The following is a 15895-nucleotide window of genomic DNA, read 5'->3' as shown; positions in this document are numbered from 1 at the left end:
TTTTTGTGAAGAAAATGTCTGACAGTTTTGTTCCTTTCTTTTTATATCTACCAGTTCCTGTTGTTGTGGTTTTTTTGTAGGCCCAAGTAATTGACACACAGATGATATCATTAGTTGACTTTATTCAGATTGCATTTTACCTTCACGTTAGTCAAGACTCTTGATTGCAAGTAACAGTGTCAAATCACATTGTCTTAAGCAAAAAAAGAAAAGGAGGCTCACCTAGTAGGAAGTCCGGCCATGGCTGGATCCAGGGACACAAACCACATCACGAGGACTCAATGTTACTTTTTCTACTCCTGGCTTTGCTCAGCCTCCGGCTTGGCTCCATTTTCAGACAAATTCTACACTTGCGGAGGCAAGATAACATCTAGCAGTGACAGGCTTAGACTCTGTCCTCTTAGGAGCCCCCGAGATAAACTAGAAATTGTTATCTGAACAGTTATGAGGCCCAGATCTGAGTCTTACTGGCTCTGATTGGGTCACATGCCATTCCTGAACCAGTCATGATAAATGGGGGATGTGATACTCTGATTGATCCAGCCTGAGACAAACTCACTCTTGGAGCTGGGGGTAGAGTCAGTTCTACCAAAACTACATAACAAATAAGAGAGAGGTTAATCAGGAAAAAAATGTAGACACTGGATAGACAAAGAAAACAGATGTCTACTCCAGCCCAATACGCCATAGCAAACCACTGACATTTCATAAAGTATTACAATCAGAGTTATACGAAGAATAAATTCGTAGCCATCATAAGATGGACTCCAGGCCCTTTAAAATCTGCTTCTAGGCTAGTTGGCCTCATCCCTGCCACAGACCTCCTTCCCCGTACACTCTCTGCACTATTCTCAGTTTACTGACGATGGCATGTGCTTAAGTGCCCCTCTAATTTTGCTTGATCCCTTCTCTCTTTATGTTCATTCTCTACCTGCTGACGTCCTATTAAATCCTTTAAGATCTACCTCAAAAGTGACTTCTTCTGAGACCTCCCTTACCTCAGTCCACCTTCCTCTTTCGCACTCTCCAGGGATCACAATTCCTCTCGCCTCTCTGTTTTCATGACACTAAAGCAGTGACGGAATGACCACGTTTCCATCTTAGGCTTTAGAGTCTCCTGTAACCTTGGAAAATTTACTTCCTTTCATGTGCAAATGAGGCTCCTATACTTATTCCCCAGTGCTGTTCATCACTGCACATAAAGTCTGGTTCATATGCTAAATAACTGCTAGCTCTCTTCATTCATTTTCATTTCTGAAAGATTATAACATGCCTTACATTATAATTCGTCGTGTACGTGTTTGCCTCTCATGGTATACTGTGAGCACCTTGAGATCAGAGACCACTGGGTATTTTTCTCTGTATTTCTGTAACCTGGCACAGTGTCTGGCACACTCGAGCTACCAACAAAACAGTAAAGGAATGAAAGAATAAATCAAACTTTAGTTTCTGAGAATATAGTGAATTAGACAATCTGAATGATTCTGACAGAAACAAGTGAAGATCAATTTTTTTTTTAATTTATGGAAGTATCACAGAAATAGTTAAAAAAAAAAAAAAAGTGTCCATACACCTGCTGTATCCAGGGATCCTGGGAAGTGAATGCCAAAGCTACTTTCACCCTGAGGGTTTTTACTGAGTTCTGAATCCCTTGAGTTCCTGTTTTGACTCCATGCCACACAGTGTACAGGGGCCATATCGCAGGACCGGCCCAAAGTGAGTTTATAATCGGAGACGCCTGTATAAAGTTGGAACCCCAAAGTAGGTCCACACTTTAAGAACAAACAAGACTGAGCCTATAGTTAACAATACTGTATTGTGTCTTATAAATTAGTTAAGATGGTAGATGTTGTGTTATTACCACAAAAAAAAAAAAAAAAAAAAAAAAATTTTAATTTAAAAAAATGGGGGGGTTAATAGTTCTGATGAGGTGAATGAGAAAGCACAGAGATAGCTTTAATTTTAAAACAATGCCTTAAGATGAGAAATAGAATTATTTGGAGTATTGGGGGGGGGGGGGAAGGAGGGAAGAGAGGAAAACAAGTTGAAGTGAAGAAGAGTTACAGGAAAGCCCTGAATATGGGACTGAATGCCGTTTTCATGCAATAATATAATGTCCATGAAGAGTCACTATAGATTTGGGGATTATACCATGATGAAAACAGTCTGAAGAAGATTATTCTGAGTAATTCGTACATACTGCTAAAGCACCAAGGGAATTGCTGAATCCATTAATAAGTCTTTGCAATACTTACGATGAGTAGCACAAAATGCTTAGTTGAGGGGAGTGGGTATGAAAACAGAGGAAAGTTTTAAGAAAAAAATTCAAGTGAGTATTTTTCTATACTTCTATCCAAGTAGGCCACCTTTGAAAAAAATAAACGTATTACTTCTTTGAAAAAAAAAAAAAAAAAAAAAAAAGAATTAGCAAGATATAAACCCCATGGAGCAGAAGGAAATTTGCCCTTTTTGACCCTGGTGCTGAGTGAAGGGAAAAAATCTATCACAAGCTGATCCCCATGTGCACCGGCGGTTCGCATTCACACTATGTGTGTATTCCAAAAGAAACCCAACTGCATCTAAAGTGGTACCATCTTGGTAGCCCCCACCGACAACTGATAGACGCAAACATAAATCCTCTCTGATGGAACCCATTTTTATCCCAGGTTTCAAATAATTCCCACAAAATAATTTTTTTTTTTAAATTAACAGTTCCCAGGCAAAACAATAACTAAACATAGAAGGATACAAGCCACAGAGAGTAAAAACCAGGACAGACAACAGAAACCAACCTGCAAAATATTACAGATATTAGAATTACAAGACACAAAACATAACTATATTTAATGTTTTTACAATAAAAACGAATAAACATTTGAAAAAGACAAAAAATAATTGACAAAATTGATATAGAAAGGCAGTGGATGAATTACACATCTGTTAGGAGCTTGTTGCAATCATTTGCGTGAGAGCTGATGGTAGCTTGGCGGAGCATTGAGATGTGTTTGTATTCAGGATGTAATGTGAAAGTAGAGCTGTGGGTTGGAGGTGGGGTAAGAAAGAGAAAGGAGGAAAGAATGTCTTTTAGGTTTTGGACCTGAGCAATTGAAAGGATGGAGTTGCCATTTTTTATTGAGTTGGGTCAGACTTCAGGAAGAGCAAATTTGCAGAGAGAAAAGGTGCATTTGGTTGGGAACATAGCATGTTTAGACAACCAAATGGAAATGGTATGAAGGCTGATGGAATATCTAGAATTCATTAGAGATAGCTAAGTTAGAGCTGTAAATTTAGGAGTTGTCTGTGTTTTTAAAATGAAATCACAAATTTTTACATTTGCCTCAGCCAAAAGGAAGGATTAGGAAAGAAAAAAAAATTGTCCAGAACTAAGAATTAAATGACTGTGGGTTCAGCATCTTTATTTTGTCTTGAAGAAATTTACTGATAACTCCTTAAGAAAATGCAGGACCTTATTTTGCCTCTGGGAGCTAACAGTCATTGAGACAGTTCGGGCCTATATGCTAATTGACTTCGTGTCAGAAGATAAAATCTTGTTGCTTGGTTAATTTAGTGAACAGACACAACTCAATTTGCTTATTGCTTATTTCGCAGGTATATTACTACTTATTTCTGATTACTAGTTCATGTCTGGAAATGATTCTGAATCACCCACACTCTAAATATTAACCTATGCCAACTGATGAAAGGTGGCAGTTTTATGGTTATGACAAAATTACATCTCTGTGAAATAAACCAGCACCTGCATTTAACAAGCTAGCTACTTGGGCAAATAATCCCAATACATTTTCAACCTGGCAAACCATCTTCTGGCTAATTCCAACTTTAATGAATATTGTATGTTGACATGTATGCAATCAACTTGTCTTAAGAAATTATCCAGTAAGAGAAAAATGCACACAACTGGATGAGGTCATCTAGGTAGATGGAGAAGCCCCAGGGCTGTACCCTGGAGGACTTTACCATTTGAGGTCAGGCATTAGAGGAAGAGCAATTGTAGAAGAGGGAGGAGTTACTAGTTTACTAGGAAACTAGCACCTTCAAAAAAAATGTAGTAAATCCTTGCCATGATCATATAAGGGTAGGCGTTATTTATCATTATCCCAACCTCAGAGAATCATCCCTGAGCCTCTGCAAGGGGAAATGGTTTGCCAAATGATCACACACACCAAGAGTATAATCCAGCTTTGGCACATGTGACCTATCTTTTCCTATTCTTGCCTCCACTGCCAGTGGTATGTGTGATTGCATTTATGAGAGCAGTTGTTCTTCAGGGGGTTTCTCTGTTTTCCTTACAGGTGGGTATGTGGAGGCCTTGGCGATGACTAAAGAAATGCCAGGCCAAGGGGCCTTTAAGCCAAGTTATAGCTCAGAGGAGACATATGATGATGTTGAGTACCCCAGGAGAGAGGGGTAAGTACACGCCAGCCTGTCAGCAGTGTAGTGAGACTTTAAATGAATGTGGTGAGACTTTAAGGGGGTACAAGACAACAGGTTAAGAATCTTTATTTCTTTTCTCCCCACAGATCAAAGTCGGACTTCTCTAACTCATTTGCCTCAGATAGTGGTAAGTACAGGGAGACATTTGTGAAATGGCCAGTAGGAATTGCTGAGTGCTCTACGGCTGATTAGTGATAAATTGTCTTTTATTTATACATACTTTTAACAATAGCAGTTGGACAGGGTGGTAGCCAGCTAAGGGAAGCAGACTGAGGTATGTGCTAATAAATGCATTTAGAATTGTGAAGGTCAAGATGAAGGTAATGGGGCTCTTGTGGCAAAAAAGCAACTTCACTGTGAAATTGCTTCCTTCCTGATCTCGTCACAATGCAGGTCTGATTATAGGAATGTTTTCACTTAAAACACTTTCATGGCTTCCCAGTACTTTCACAGTCGACCTTCACATGGTCTAACATGGTCTAACAGCCTTGAGTGGTTTGCCCTTGCTTACCTCTGCGGCCTGTTCTCTTATTCTATACTCAGTCTTCATGTGTGAGACCCAGTCATGCTGACCTTTCAGCTCCTCTGACTTGTCAAGTTCCCACCACAGGGTGTTTGCCTATGCTACTCCCACTTTCTGGAATTTTCTTTCCTCCCCTGTGTCCTTTTGCCTATGTGACTCTTAACCTTTCTTCTGTGCTCAGCTCAGTCATACTCCCCCCCGCACCCCGTGAATATTCTCCTTGGTGTTCAATCTCAGAGTTTCAACCCTCTTTTTCATTACATTTGTCAGAATTATAATTTTATATTTATGGGATTCTTTGACTAATGACTACCTTCCCTCCTAGATGGTTACCTTCTTTATGCTTACCATTTTCCTTAGCCCCTAACATAATGACAGGTAGATGTTATATATTTTTAAAACAGTTGTTGAATGAATGAATGAAAATACAATGGAGAAGGAATAAGCAAATGCTACTCTGATTGCTATTGTCCTTCACAGAACGTCAGAATTTCAGACGGTGAAACATCTCAGAGCTCATTAAACACAGAAACCTCATTTTAAAATGGAAACTGAGGCACAGAGAAGTTAAGTGACTCTCCTGCACTCATTGTGTGAGAGTCAAGTTTTGACCTTAAAAATCCTCCATTGTCAGGGTAGACTTAAAGTATATCTGTGTGTATTAAGCTTACGTGTTAGGCTAGGCTAAAGCCATGCTACGAAGGGAAAGATTATTCAAAACATATTGATTCTTCATTATTTCTCCAGAATTCAACACAATGTCTGATGTTTAGTAGACTCTGATTGTTATATATTATATATATGCAAAAAGGGGAGGGTAGAAGGAAGGATCTGTTGGTAAACCAACTTTTATTAACTAAAACAGATCAGACTTGGAATCAGGGGTGGAAGCAAATGTTTATTTTTGTTTGTGCATACTAATTTTATAGATGTTTAGTTATTTGTACCATATACTTATAAAAATATGTGCATGTGTTTCAATATAATCTACTTAAACAAGGGAAAGATAAAAGTACATCCGCACCTGGTAGGTAGCCGATAATTTTCTGTTAAATATGAATCTGAACTACTGTCTTTATAATGGATGAAAAAAGCTTTTTTTTTTTAATTTCAGAAGAAAATAGTGAAGAAATATATGAAGATGTCTACAGAACGAAGAGCAACTACCCAAAATTAGAGTGAGTTTCTCTTTCTTGGCTTCCTAGCTAATGGTATTTCCTGTTAGTCTAGGAAAACCAATTTAAGAAGTGACTCTCCTTCTTGCCCCCACCATCTTTAGGGAGAAATTGCATAGAGAATAGAAATAAGCTTTTGTAACACTACATTGTGATCAAGAGGGGTCTTGTAATTGTGTACAATCATATGCTAAATTTCAAATCACATTGCTTTCTCTTTTGAGAAAATGTCTATCTCCCAGAGCAGAGGATTTTGGTACTGTGTTAGAAAATAAGTGAGAAGAAGTAAATGTTAATAAAACTTGCTTCAATGCTATAGTACTTTTCCAGGAAGAAATCAATGGTTATGACTTACCTGTGTCTTTGTAGGTTAATAAAACTGTCACTGGGATTTGGGCTTAATTTAACATCTAAAAATTCAGCGTTATCAAAAATAATATTTGTTCAAGTGGGCATTATTTGTCAAGTTTAGTTACTAGAGGTACATTCTGAAAAGGAAAACAGAGGTGAAAAGCAAAAGTTTGAAGGTTGAAGGGGAAAAAAGGGGACTCATGCTGGGTGGGATGATATGGGTGTATCATCCCCTCCCCCTACCCCTCCCTCCAAAAAACCCAAGAGCATATTTGGAAAAATTGTATTCATCAACTGGCCAGTCGATGTACCACCATTGTTGCATTATATCATTCCGTAAATTAAAACTCAGTGGCATGAATTTCAGGAGCCAGCAATTCCTATATACTATACTAGAAATAATTGCGATTTCTAGTATACTTTGTAAACTATGCTTCCCTGAGTCATCTTCTCTAAAAGGAAGACTTTGCTCCATAAACGCTGCAGAATAGAGACCATTTGGAGTAGATGAAAGTTTTTGTTGAAATATCATAATTCCCTTTGTGGCAGCCTGGTAAGTGCTACTTCATATAGACATCAAAACAAAGAAGTAGAGCACAGAAGTTGACAAGGCTTTTCCCTGCTCTTGCTTGAGTGGGGTGTGTTTCGGAAATGAGATGGAAGCCGCTAGTTCTTTTTACTACCACAGCCTTCCATCTCTAGTCCTCTCTCAAATGCCATGTTTATATCCTCTGGTTCCTTAGTTTAGATGGAAAAGAAGCATTTAAAAGACTGCAGAGATTCTTCAAGAAAGAAAAGGACAGATTTCAGATGAAGAAAACAAAGTCGAAAGAAAATCTAAGGTAAAAAGTCCCTTTCCACAGCTTTATATCCTCCATCCTATTTTCAGAAACAGTGGAGCGGAGATCAGAAACTAAACCAAAGGCCCTGGTTATCACCCACCTCCTTCTTGCCAATTTTTGAGTGAACCACACCCCCAGACACTAATGAAAAAGTGACAAAGTCCCTTTTGAAAAAAACTGATGAGGAAAGATTGCAAAGAAGGGCAGAGAGAAAGTCTTAATCAAGCAAAGTCCAGAATGGAAACTTTTCTCATCACCCTTGGCATATATTCCTGATGTTATCACTAAGCATTACGTTATTATGTCCTTTTATGCTTTTTATCCTACAAGTTCCAGTGGTTTTATTTATCTACACTTCCGTATTCTAATTTGCCTCTCTTGAGAAAGGAAATGTGTGGAGAGGGTAGATGAACTTTTCAGCTGAATGGTCCATGTTATCTCAAAGTTAGACCTGGAAGGACCCTCCATGATCAAGCTGGCTAATTACCAATGTTTGGGAAGGTTACACTTTCACTGGTATAACAAAGAGATGGGAGGCCTAGCTTTTGGATTCTAGTGTCAGCTCTTCTGTTTACTCAATGTGTAAACGTGGGCAAATCACTTCCCTTTTGCACCCATCAGCCCAGGTTTCCTCTTGCCTACAATGAAAGTCTCTGAGTAGTCTCTGGAGGTACTTCTCTCCCTAATCTATCATTAGAGTCATAAAGACATACATATTGATCTGTATTTTATGATGACAGGGGATGGTAAGATAATTTGCCCAAGGTCATTACATATACTAACGTGGAATTACTATATGTTATTCCACCTTGAAGTTCTTTTCAATCATAAAACTTCAAAGTTATGTGATTTTAAGTCTAATTGTCTGTTGATTATAGATCTACCAAGAGATCCAACAGAATATGGGGCTTATAAATTGCAGTCCTGACCATGGAAAAAGAAGGAGTTTAGTTTAGCTCCGGTGGTCAGTGAGACGTAAAGGCAGATCCTGGCCTTAGTAGATTAGATGCTTCTGACAAAAATTATTAGCTTGATACTTACAGTCCCTTAAAAAGTGGATCCACGAGGATGTAAAATACAGCATAGGGAATATAGTCAGTAATATTGTAATAACTATGTATAGTGCCAAGTGGGTACTAATCAGGGGATCACTTTGTAAATTATATAAACGTCTAACCACTATGCTGTACACCTGAAAGTACTATAAAATAACATTGAATGTCAACTAGAATTGGAAAAAAAAAATTTAAAGGAAAAAAAACAATTGGATCCAGGTTAGAATACTCCTTCTGCCTCCATGACCATATATGTCTTGTACTCCATCCTCCATATCATGATCCTGGCCGCATCCAATCTGGTCTTATAGACACTAAGAGCAGGGATCATTTAGCATTCGCTCTGTCCCAGGCACATTCACTGAGGAACGCTCACCCAATACAAAAGTAACTCTGTAAGAAAGGTGCTGAGATGTGTTTTAGAAATGAAGAAACTGAGGCTTACATAAAGGTTAGAAGGGTTTCCTGAAAGCGCTGCTCCTTTGGACATCCTTTATTAGGTTTTCATCACAGGGTGTTGTATTAATTGACTTTTGGTCTCCCTCACTAAATCCCACACTACTTCAGGACAGGAACTCTGATCATTTTGCATACCCAGCACATGAGCCTGGCCCATGGTGAGTGTCTACAAAAGACCTGTAGAACTGAACTGAAATCATTGCTTAAAACACGTGGATTTTTTTTTTTTTCTACCACGCCATACTTCCTTCCGGGTGATCTCTTTAACTGTGAGATTTGAGGAGAACCAAACTATCTACCTGGGCCAAATGTCCTCTCCCATTTAACAATTTACCATCTTCCATTTCCACCAGGCCTGGAATTCTCCCCTCAGGTCATCCCTTTGGCTTATGCATATTAAATAAGCAGGATTCAGTGTCACCGGAAAGTTATTCTCTCTCATCATACTCATTCCACATTGTTTGTATCTGACTGACATCTTGGAATGTTAGAAGAGAGAAACAGAATCTCGTGGATGGAGAAGGGCAGGGCTGCAGGAGAGCCTGAGGTGGTCTGGTTAGGAAACCAGGTATAGGTGGTCACAAAGGGTAAATAAGCTGATTTTTACAAGGGAGGCGGTGATCAGAACAAAGCTGCAAGGAAAGGTTTGCTTCACATCTTTGCCTAGAAGCATCTGTATCAAGAAACCTAGTCATCAATCCGTTATTCTGAATACGGCTTTTTTCCCCTTAACCTTTTACATCTTTTGTCAATCAACAGTGCATTTTCCATTTCGCTGCCTGATTTAGGTAAGTGACATTTAGTTATTACTGGCACAAAACTACTCAGCATTGGCACATTAAGGGAAGGGAAACAGCAGTAGTAGTCCTTCCTGCACTCCACATTTAATGAAGAAGTATACATCAAAATCAAAGATGAAATTTTACACAATAGTAATACTGAGTTTTGGGAAGATGAGTAACTTTTCTCAAGGCCTACCATATACCAGGCCTCTTAAATCCCAGAGACATAGATGTTATCATCCCTTTTTAGGGAGAGGCTCCAGGCCTCACATCTCTACTTTAGTGACCTGGGATTTATACTCAAGTCTCTCTGATTAATGAGGCTTGTGCATTTGACATTAGGTCACACAGCCTCTTGAAGGATTTGACAGCCACATCACGCTCATTGAGACATAATTTAAACATGATCCTGTTGCAGTACACATACTAATTGAATCAAGGGTGGGTCATTGGACAATGTTTTGTTTGCTGTGCTATAAAAACAATAGTGCACAAATTAGCACAATGGATGACGCATAGTATGCTCTCAGCACTTCAGTAAGTTGACTCTGTCTATTAAAAAGGGCCATGTGTTTTGTTGTTTGTTGGTGTTTGTTTATGATCTCTAACCATGGTGGCTACTTTGATTTCACTCTGACTTGGCAGTTCAAATGTATAGCACATTCCACAAATATGAACTAAATAATGCTGAACTAAATAATCAACGAAGATTATATAAACCTGGTAAAACTACAGGTTTCCCAAAATATCTTTGGTCTGTGTTTTTTTTTAAAAAAGCCAACTTAGAATAGGTATGTATTGTGCCCCCATCCAAATTTATGAATAAGAGAATATGAGTTGTGAATAATTATGCCAGGTCTCAGACTCATTCGGGTGGTGAATCACTTGAACATTAGAGAATTCTATGTAGAGCACCAAGGACTGTGAATATCCTAAACTGAACATGTCTAATTATGACCATGTACTAAGTCAGAGTCAATTTTATGCACGATTATAATAAAAGTAGTTTGCCAATCATTTAAAATAACAATCATGGAAAAAATCAACATTAATATTCTATTAAACTTTATTTTCCCTAGGAATTAGGAAAAAAACACTCTCAGTATTCTAGCAGGATGATATCTTTGTGCAGTTCTAGGATGATAGAAACTTAGTCTAAAAAATGATTCTTTCAGCAACTCATATTTCTGGAAATCTGCATGAAATCAAATCGAAATAAATACATGTATGTGTGTTTGAGATATTCGGACATCAATTTTTTTAATCCCTCAGTTGAATTTCTTTCCAAATGAAGGACTTTTTGTTCTTTGATCTTTTCAGCCTATCTGTATTTTATGATCAGATTTTGATAAAACAGGCTTGGGGACACAGCTGGATAATTGTGTACAATTTGAGGAGCCAGTGATTGTATAAATCATATCTAATACTGGACTATTTTTATCCTATCTTGCCCCTAGAATTTAGGTCTCAGGAAGTTATTATCCATGATGATGTGAACATAAATGAAAAAGAATCACAGTAAGTCAATTTACCTTATTGGTTATCCCTGCTATTTAACTCATTTTCTGGTGTGTGTTTTTTAATTTTTAAATATGGTCAGAGGGCCATCTTCAGATTTTTAGATACTGGATGAAAAGTCACCTTGTGATATTCCCCTGGCTAAAAAGGGAAAACAATAAATAACACAGATGATCTAACAGTGGTAGGTGATTCAAAAGTCACTGAAGCTTTAGAATCTGTTTCTTATCTTTGAATCTAGAGATTTGAAATTTATTTCAACACAATAAACACTTATTTAATAACCTCCTATGTATAAGACACCATGGAAAATAGCAAGCACTGATAGAACCTCTGTTCTCAAAGACTAAATAACTGTACTCTATCAAAAAAGAAAGCATCCCCAAAACTTGGTTCCCTTCTCTAGCTACCTCTCTGCCCTTTCCCTCTCAATAAAATGGCTAAAAATAAAGGTCTCTTCTGTTCATTCCAAGTTCACTGCCTTTGGGCTTCTGTCCTTATACCAGTGAACTGATTTTTGGTAAGGTCACTAACAACTTCTTGGTTAAATCCAGTGGATACCTTTAAGACCTTATCTTACTTAGCTTCTCTATAATATCTTAAACTGTTGACTACCATGTTTCCCCGAAAATAAGACGTAGCTGGACCATCAGCTCTAATGCGTCTTTTGGAGCCAAAATTAATATAAGACCCGGTTCCTATTTTAATATACTATAAGACCAGGTATAATATAATATAATATAATATAATATAATATAATATAATATAATATAATATAATAATAACATAAGACCGGTCTTTTATAATATAATAAATTTTTACTCCAAAAGACGCATTAGAGCTGATGGTCCGGCTAAGTCTTATTTTCGGGGAAAACATGCTATCCTTCAAAGGAAAAAAAAACATTAACTTTTCCCCAGGTTTCCATGTTATCGCTATTTTTTATTCCTCACGTTTGGTTGTTACTCCTATTTGATTTTGGTTTTGTGTGCGTGTGTCTCAGTTCTAACGCTACCATTCATCTCTTTAAAAAGTATGTGTTTCTCAGATTTCCTATTTCAGTTCTATTCTTCCTTATTACGTTCCTGAATGATCTCATCCACATTTAGGGCTTTAATTATAATCATTGTGGTAATGATATCAAAATTTACATTTGAGGTCAGCTCTCCTCCACTTTAGTAATCCTGCTGAATAATTCTATTTGAAACTCAGAATTCCATAATAATTCCTAATCTCAACCCTCCCCATTCAAATATGGTCTCTGTCTTCTAATCTCTATATTGGCGATTGTTTCAATAAACACACAGTTGCCCAAACCCAAACCCTGAGCATTGTCCTTAACTCTGCCTCCTCTCCTGCCCTGCACCCCCTTCTGTTCCAATAACTCTCCAAACATTCCCATTTCCCCATCCCTCCTGCACACCCACAATGCAGGCCCTCATTGTTTCTCAGGTGGATTATTAACACTTCCCAAACGGCCATCTCATCTCTTCAGATTATTCTCCACTCTCTAAAGTGCAAATGTGATCATATCACAAATCCAACCATCCAACAACTTAAAAAAAACATTTAGTGGTTGTCCCTCACTCTCAGAATGAATCCAAACTGCTTAGGAAGACATAACATTGATTAATGACGCAACCGTAGCAAATTCTCAGCCTCGCCTGTACTCCCCACTCACCCACCATTCCTAGGTTCCATCCGTACTATATACTACTTAGTGTTCTTTGAACTCAACAAGCTGGCCAGCATTTCAAAAGCTTCTCGTTTGTTCCAGTTTCCCTGCTCCATTCAACAAATGTTTCTGAGCATGTACTGTGTGCCAGGCACTGTGTTAGGTGTTGTTGGATATACAACAATGAAAACAGATATAATTTCTATTCCTGCCTGATTGGAGACAGATAAGAAAAAATAAGTTATAATTTCACATTGGAATTTGGTTGTTTGGATATTTTGAAAGACAGTGGGCATAGGGTGTGTGTATTGGGAGGGGGCCGATAGTCATTTTAGAGTAGATGGTTGGGGAAGACCTCTATAAAAAGGTGAGAATTTACGGAAAAAATGGTTCTAGATGTAGCACTTTGTCATGCTTTTTGCCTGGTTATCTATTTTAGTCCTCATTATTGAAAACTGAATTCAGATTTTACTTTCCCCAGGAGGCCCTGTCTGACCTTATCTATCTGGGTTAAGAACCCCATTTTTATCAGAACATTTTCCTCATAGTTGTACTGGTCTTGCTTCTTGCCTGTCTCCTCCTCTAGGTGGGAACTCCCTGAGGTAGGGAGGGACTGTGACTTTCCAATCTATAGATAGCATGTGGCCTCATACCAAAACATAATTTGTTAAGTCAGTTAACAAGCACCTGCTAAAAAAAAAAAAAAAAAAGTACAAAGTAATCTGGAAGCTCAGCGTAAGTAGCCATTTCCATTATTTAGGGTTCCAGAAAAGTCTCTGTGCCAAGTTGAAGCAGGAAGTATAGGTAACATTTTGACAGGTGGAGACTGGGGATCAAGAAGAGAGAGAACGGGAGGATATAGGGGAAGAGGGCAACTGTATAAATAGAAAATGTATGTTTGGGCAAGTTTGTTGGACCATAAGGCATATGATCAGGAAAGAGGGTGTTACAAGCAGGAGATGTAATTTGTCATGAAATGGAGGAGGACCCTGGAATATCAAATTAGAGTTAAGAATGAATTCTTTTTCTTCAATGTAAATTATATAATATTTGTAAAAGTCAAAAGAAAATAAGAACCATATGTAAGTTGTAAAGCATGACAAAAGAAATTCTCCGGGACCCATCACGTGACTTCAGAACTAGAACATAACCGATGCCTTGGCTTCCCTCCCTTCTGCTCATCCCCGAGCCTCTCTCATTGCCATCCCCCCATGGGAACCATTCTCCTAAACGGTGTGTTTCATTTCCTGTTAAAACAAAAATAGTGTTATCAAACACATGATAAAATATAGTGTCATTTGGGATTTGAATATTATAAAAATAGTATGCTGAATACAGAATTCTGCAACTTTACTCAAATAAAATCCATCCTTTTTTTTCACCACTGTAATTCACTCATTTTTACTGTTCTATAATATTCATTGTATGTATATGCCACAATTTATTTCTTCATTCTCTTGGTCGGTGGCTATTACAATAGTTCCAATTTTTTTGCACTTACAAACAGTACCACTACAACTTTCCTGTCTTCTGAACATGTGCAAGAATTTTTCTAGGAGATATATATACCAAGAAGGGGAAAGAAATGGAAATTATATAGGGAATTCAAATTCATAAGAAGATGCCAGCTTGTTTTCCAGAGTGGTTGTACCAATTCACACTCTCGCCAGCAATGTAAGGGGAATATTGACCCACATTCTCACAAACACTTAGCACAGAAAGAATTCTTAATTTTTGCCAATTTAGTGGGTATAAAACACTGTCTCATGGGGTATTAATTTGTATTACATTCATTACTAACAGTGTTGAGTCCCTTTAAATATGCTTATTCACCATTCATGTCTCTCCTTCTGCAAAAGTCCTGTTGATATCTTTTGCCTGTTTTTCTATTGGGTTATTGGTCTTTTTCTTACTCATTTATAGATAGGAGTATTTTTATGCATTCTAGATGCCTTTCTTTTGTTATATGCATTGCAAATATCTCCTCCCATTTTGTAGCTTGCCTTTTCAACTACCTTTCCAGTCTTCAGATGAATAAAAGTTCTTAATTTTACTGTATTTGAATTTATCAATTTACCCTATTGCTTTATCTTTTAAAGAAATCTTTATCCCAAGGTCATATATTCTCCCCTTTTCTTCTAAAACAGTTAGTTTTGCCTTTTACACTTAAACCTTAGAGCTTGCTGAAACTGATTTTGGTATATAAGTGAAGCAAAGATCTACCTACATTTTCTTCCAGAGCAACAAATGTCCTAGCACAGTTAATTAAATAGTCTTTATTTTCCCCATTGATTTACAACACTGTCTTTGTCATACCAAGTTTCCGTATAGCTGAAGATCTGTTTCCATGCTCTCTAATCTATCCCAGTGTCATTGTAGTTGATATTAGTACATTGTAGTTATACAATGTAGTTGATGAAAAAGTAGTTGATATTAGTACATTGAGAAAGTAGTTGTTAATACCTTGACATATTGTGAGACATGATTTATGCCTAGAATATGGTTAATTTTTGTCAATGTTCCATGTGTAACTAGATCACTAGAAAAGCTAAAATCAGTTGACAAAGACACAAAGAGTTGAGCATAATGTTCGCTTGGCTAGTGTGGGTATAAATTGGTATGCTCTTTCTGAGAGAATAATGTGTCAATATGTATCTAGAATGCCCAGACCCTTTTCTTAACTCAGTAATTTCACTTCAAAGCAACCAGCTCTAGTGGAAAAAATAAGGGAAACAGAAAGAAAAAATATATGCACAGAAATGTCTAGGGTTATTTATAAAAAGTCTCCTTTTTATAAACCATCCAAATATCCAATAATTTGCTAAGAATGTTATAGTATTCAATAGAACGATTTAAATATATGCTAAATATATACTGAATAGTTTCCAGTGACATGGAGAAGTGCTTGCAATCTGACCACTGAAAAATAGCAGAATGCAAAATTGCATGGATGATATGATCTCAATTCAATTTTTAAAAGGGCTTCGAAAATGCTTAGAAGGAAAATCATATGTCTTTGGAAGGTCAGATTATGTTTATTTCATCTCTTTTCCACTTCTT

The 15895-nt window shown here is 37.4% G+C and overlaps 1 protein-coding gene across 2 annotated transcripts in view; it reads left to right on the top strand.

Annotated features, from left to right (window-relative positions):
- Nucleotides 1-15895, top strand: part of FYB2 (FYN binding protein 2) — a 96850-nt gene that overhangs the window by 73056 nt on the left and 7899 nt on the right. For both annotated transcript variants that reach the window (XM_019742549.3, XM_019742548.3), the window contains exons 10-15: nt 4314-4428; nt 4542-4582; nt 6093-6156; nt 7248-7346; nt 9620-9648; nt 11100-11160. In XM_019742549.3, coding sequence (XP_019598108.3) covers nt 4314-4428; nt 4542-4582; nt 6093-6156; nt 7248-7346; nt 9620-9648; nt 11100-11160 — 409 coding nt within the window. The remainder of the gene's footprint in view (nt 1-4313; nt 4429-4541; nt 4583-6092; nt 6157-7247; nt 7347-9619; nt 9649-11099; nt 11161-15895) is intronic.

This window comes from Rhinolophus sinicus, chromosome 14, assembly GCF_057876585.1.
Source record: "Rhinolophus sinicus isolate RSI-liver-muscle chromosome 14, RSI-T2T, whole genome shotgun sequence".
Classification (NCBI taxonomy): Eukaryota; Metazoa; Chordata; class Mammalia; order Chiroptera; family Rhinolophidae; genus Rhinolophus; species Rhinolophus sinicus.
The sequence above is the reverse complement of the archived record's forward strand: the minus strand, read 5'-3'. Positions and strand labels throughout refer to the sequence as shown.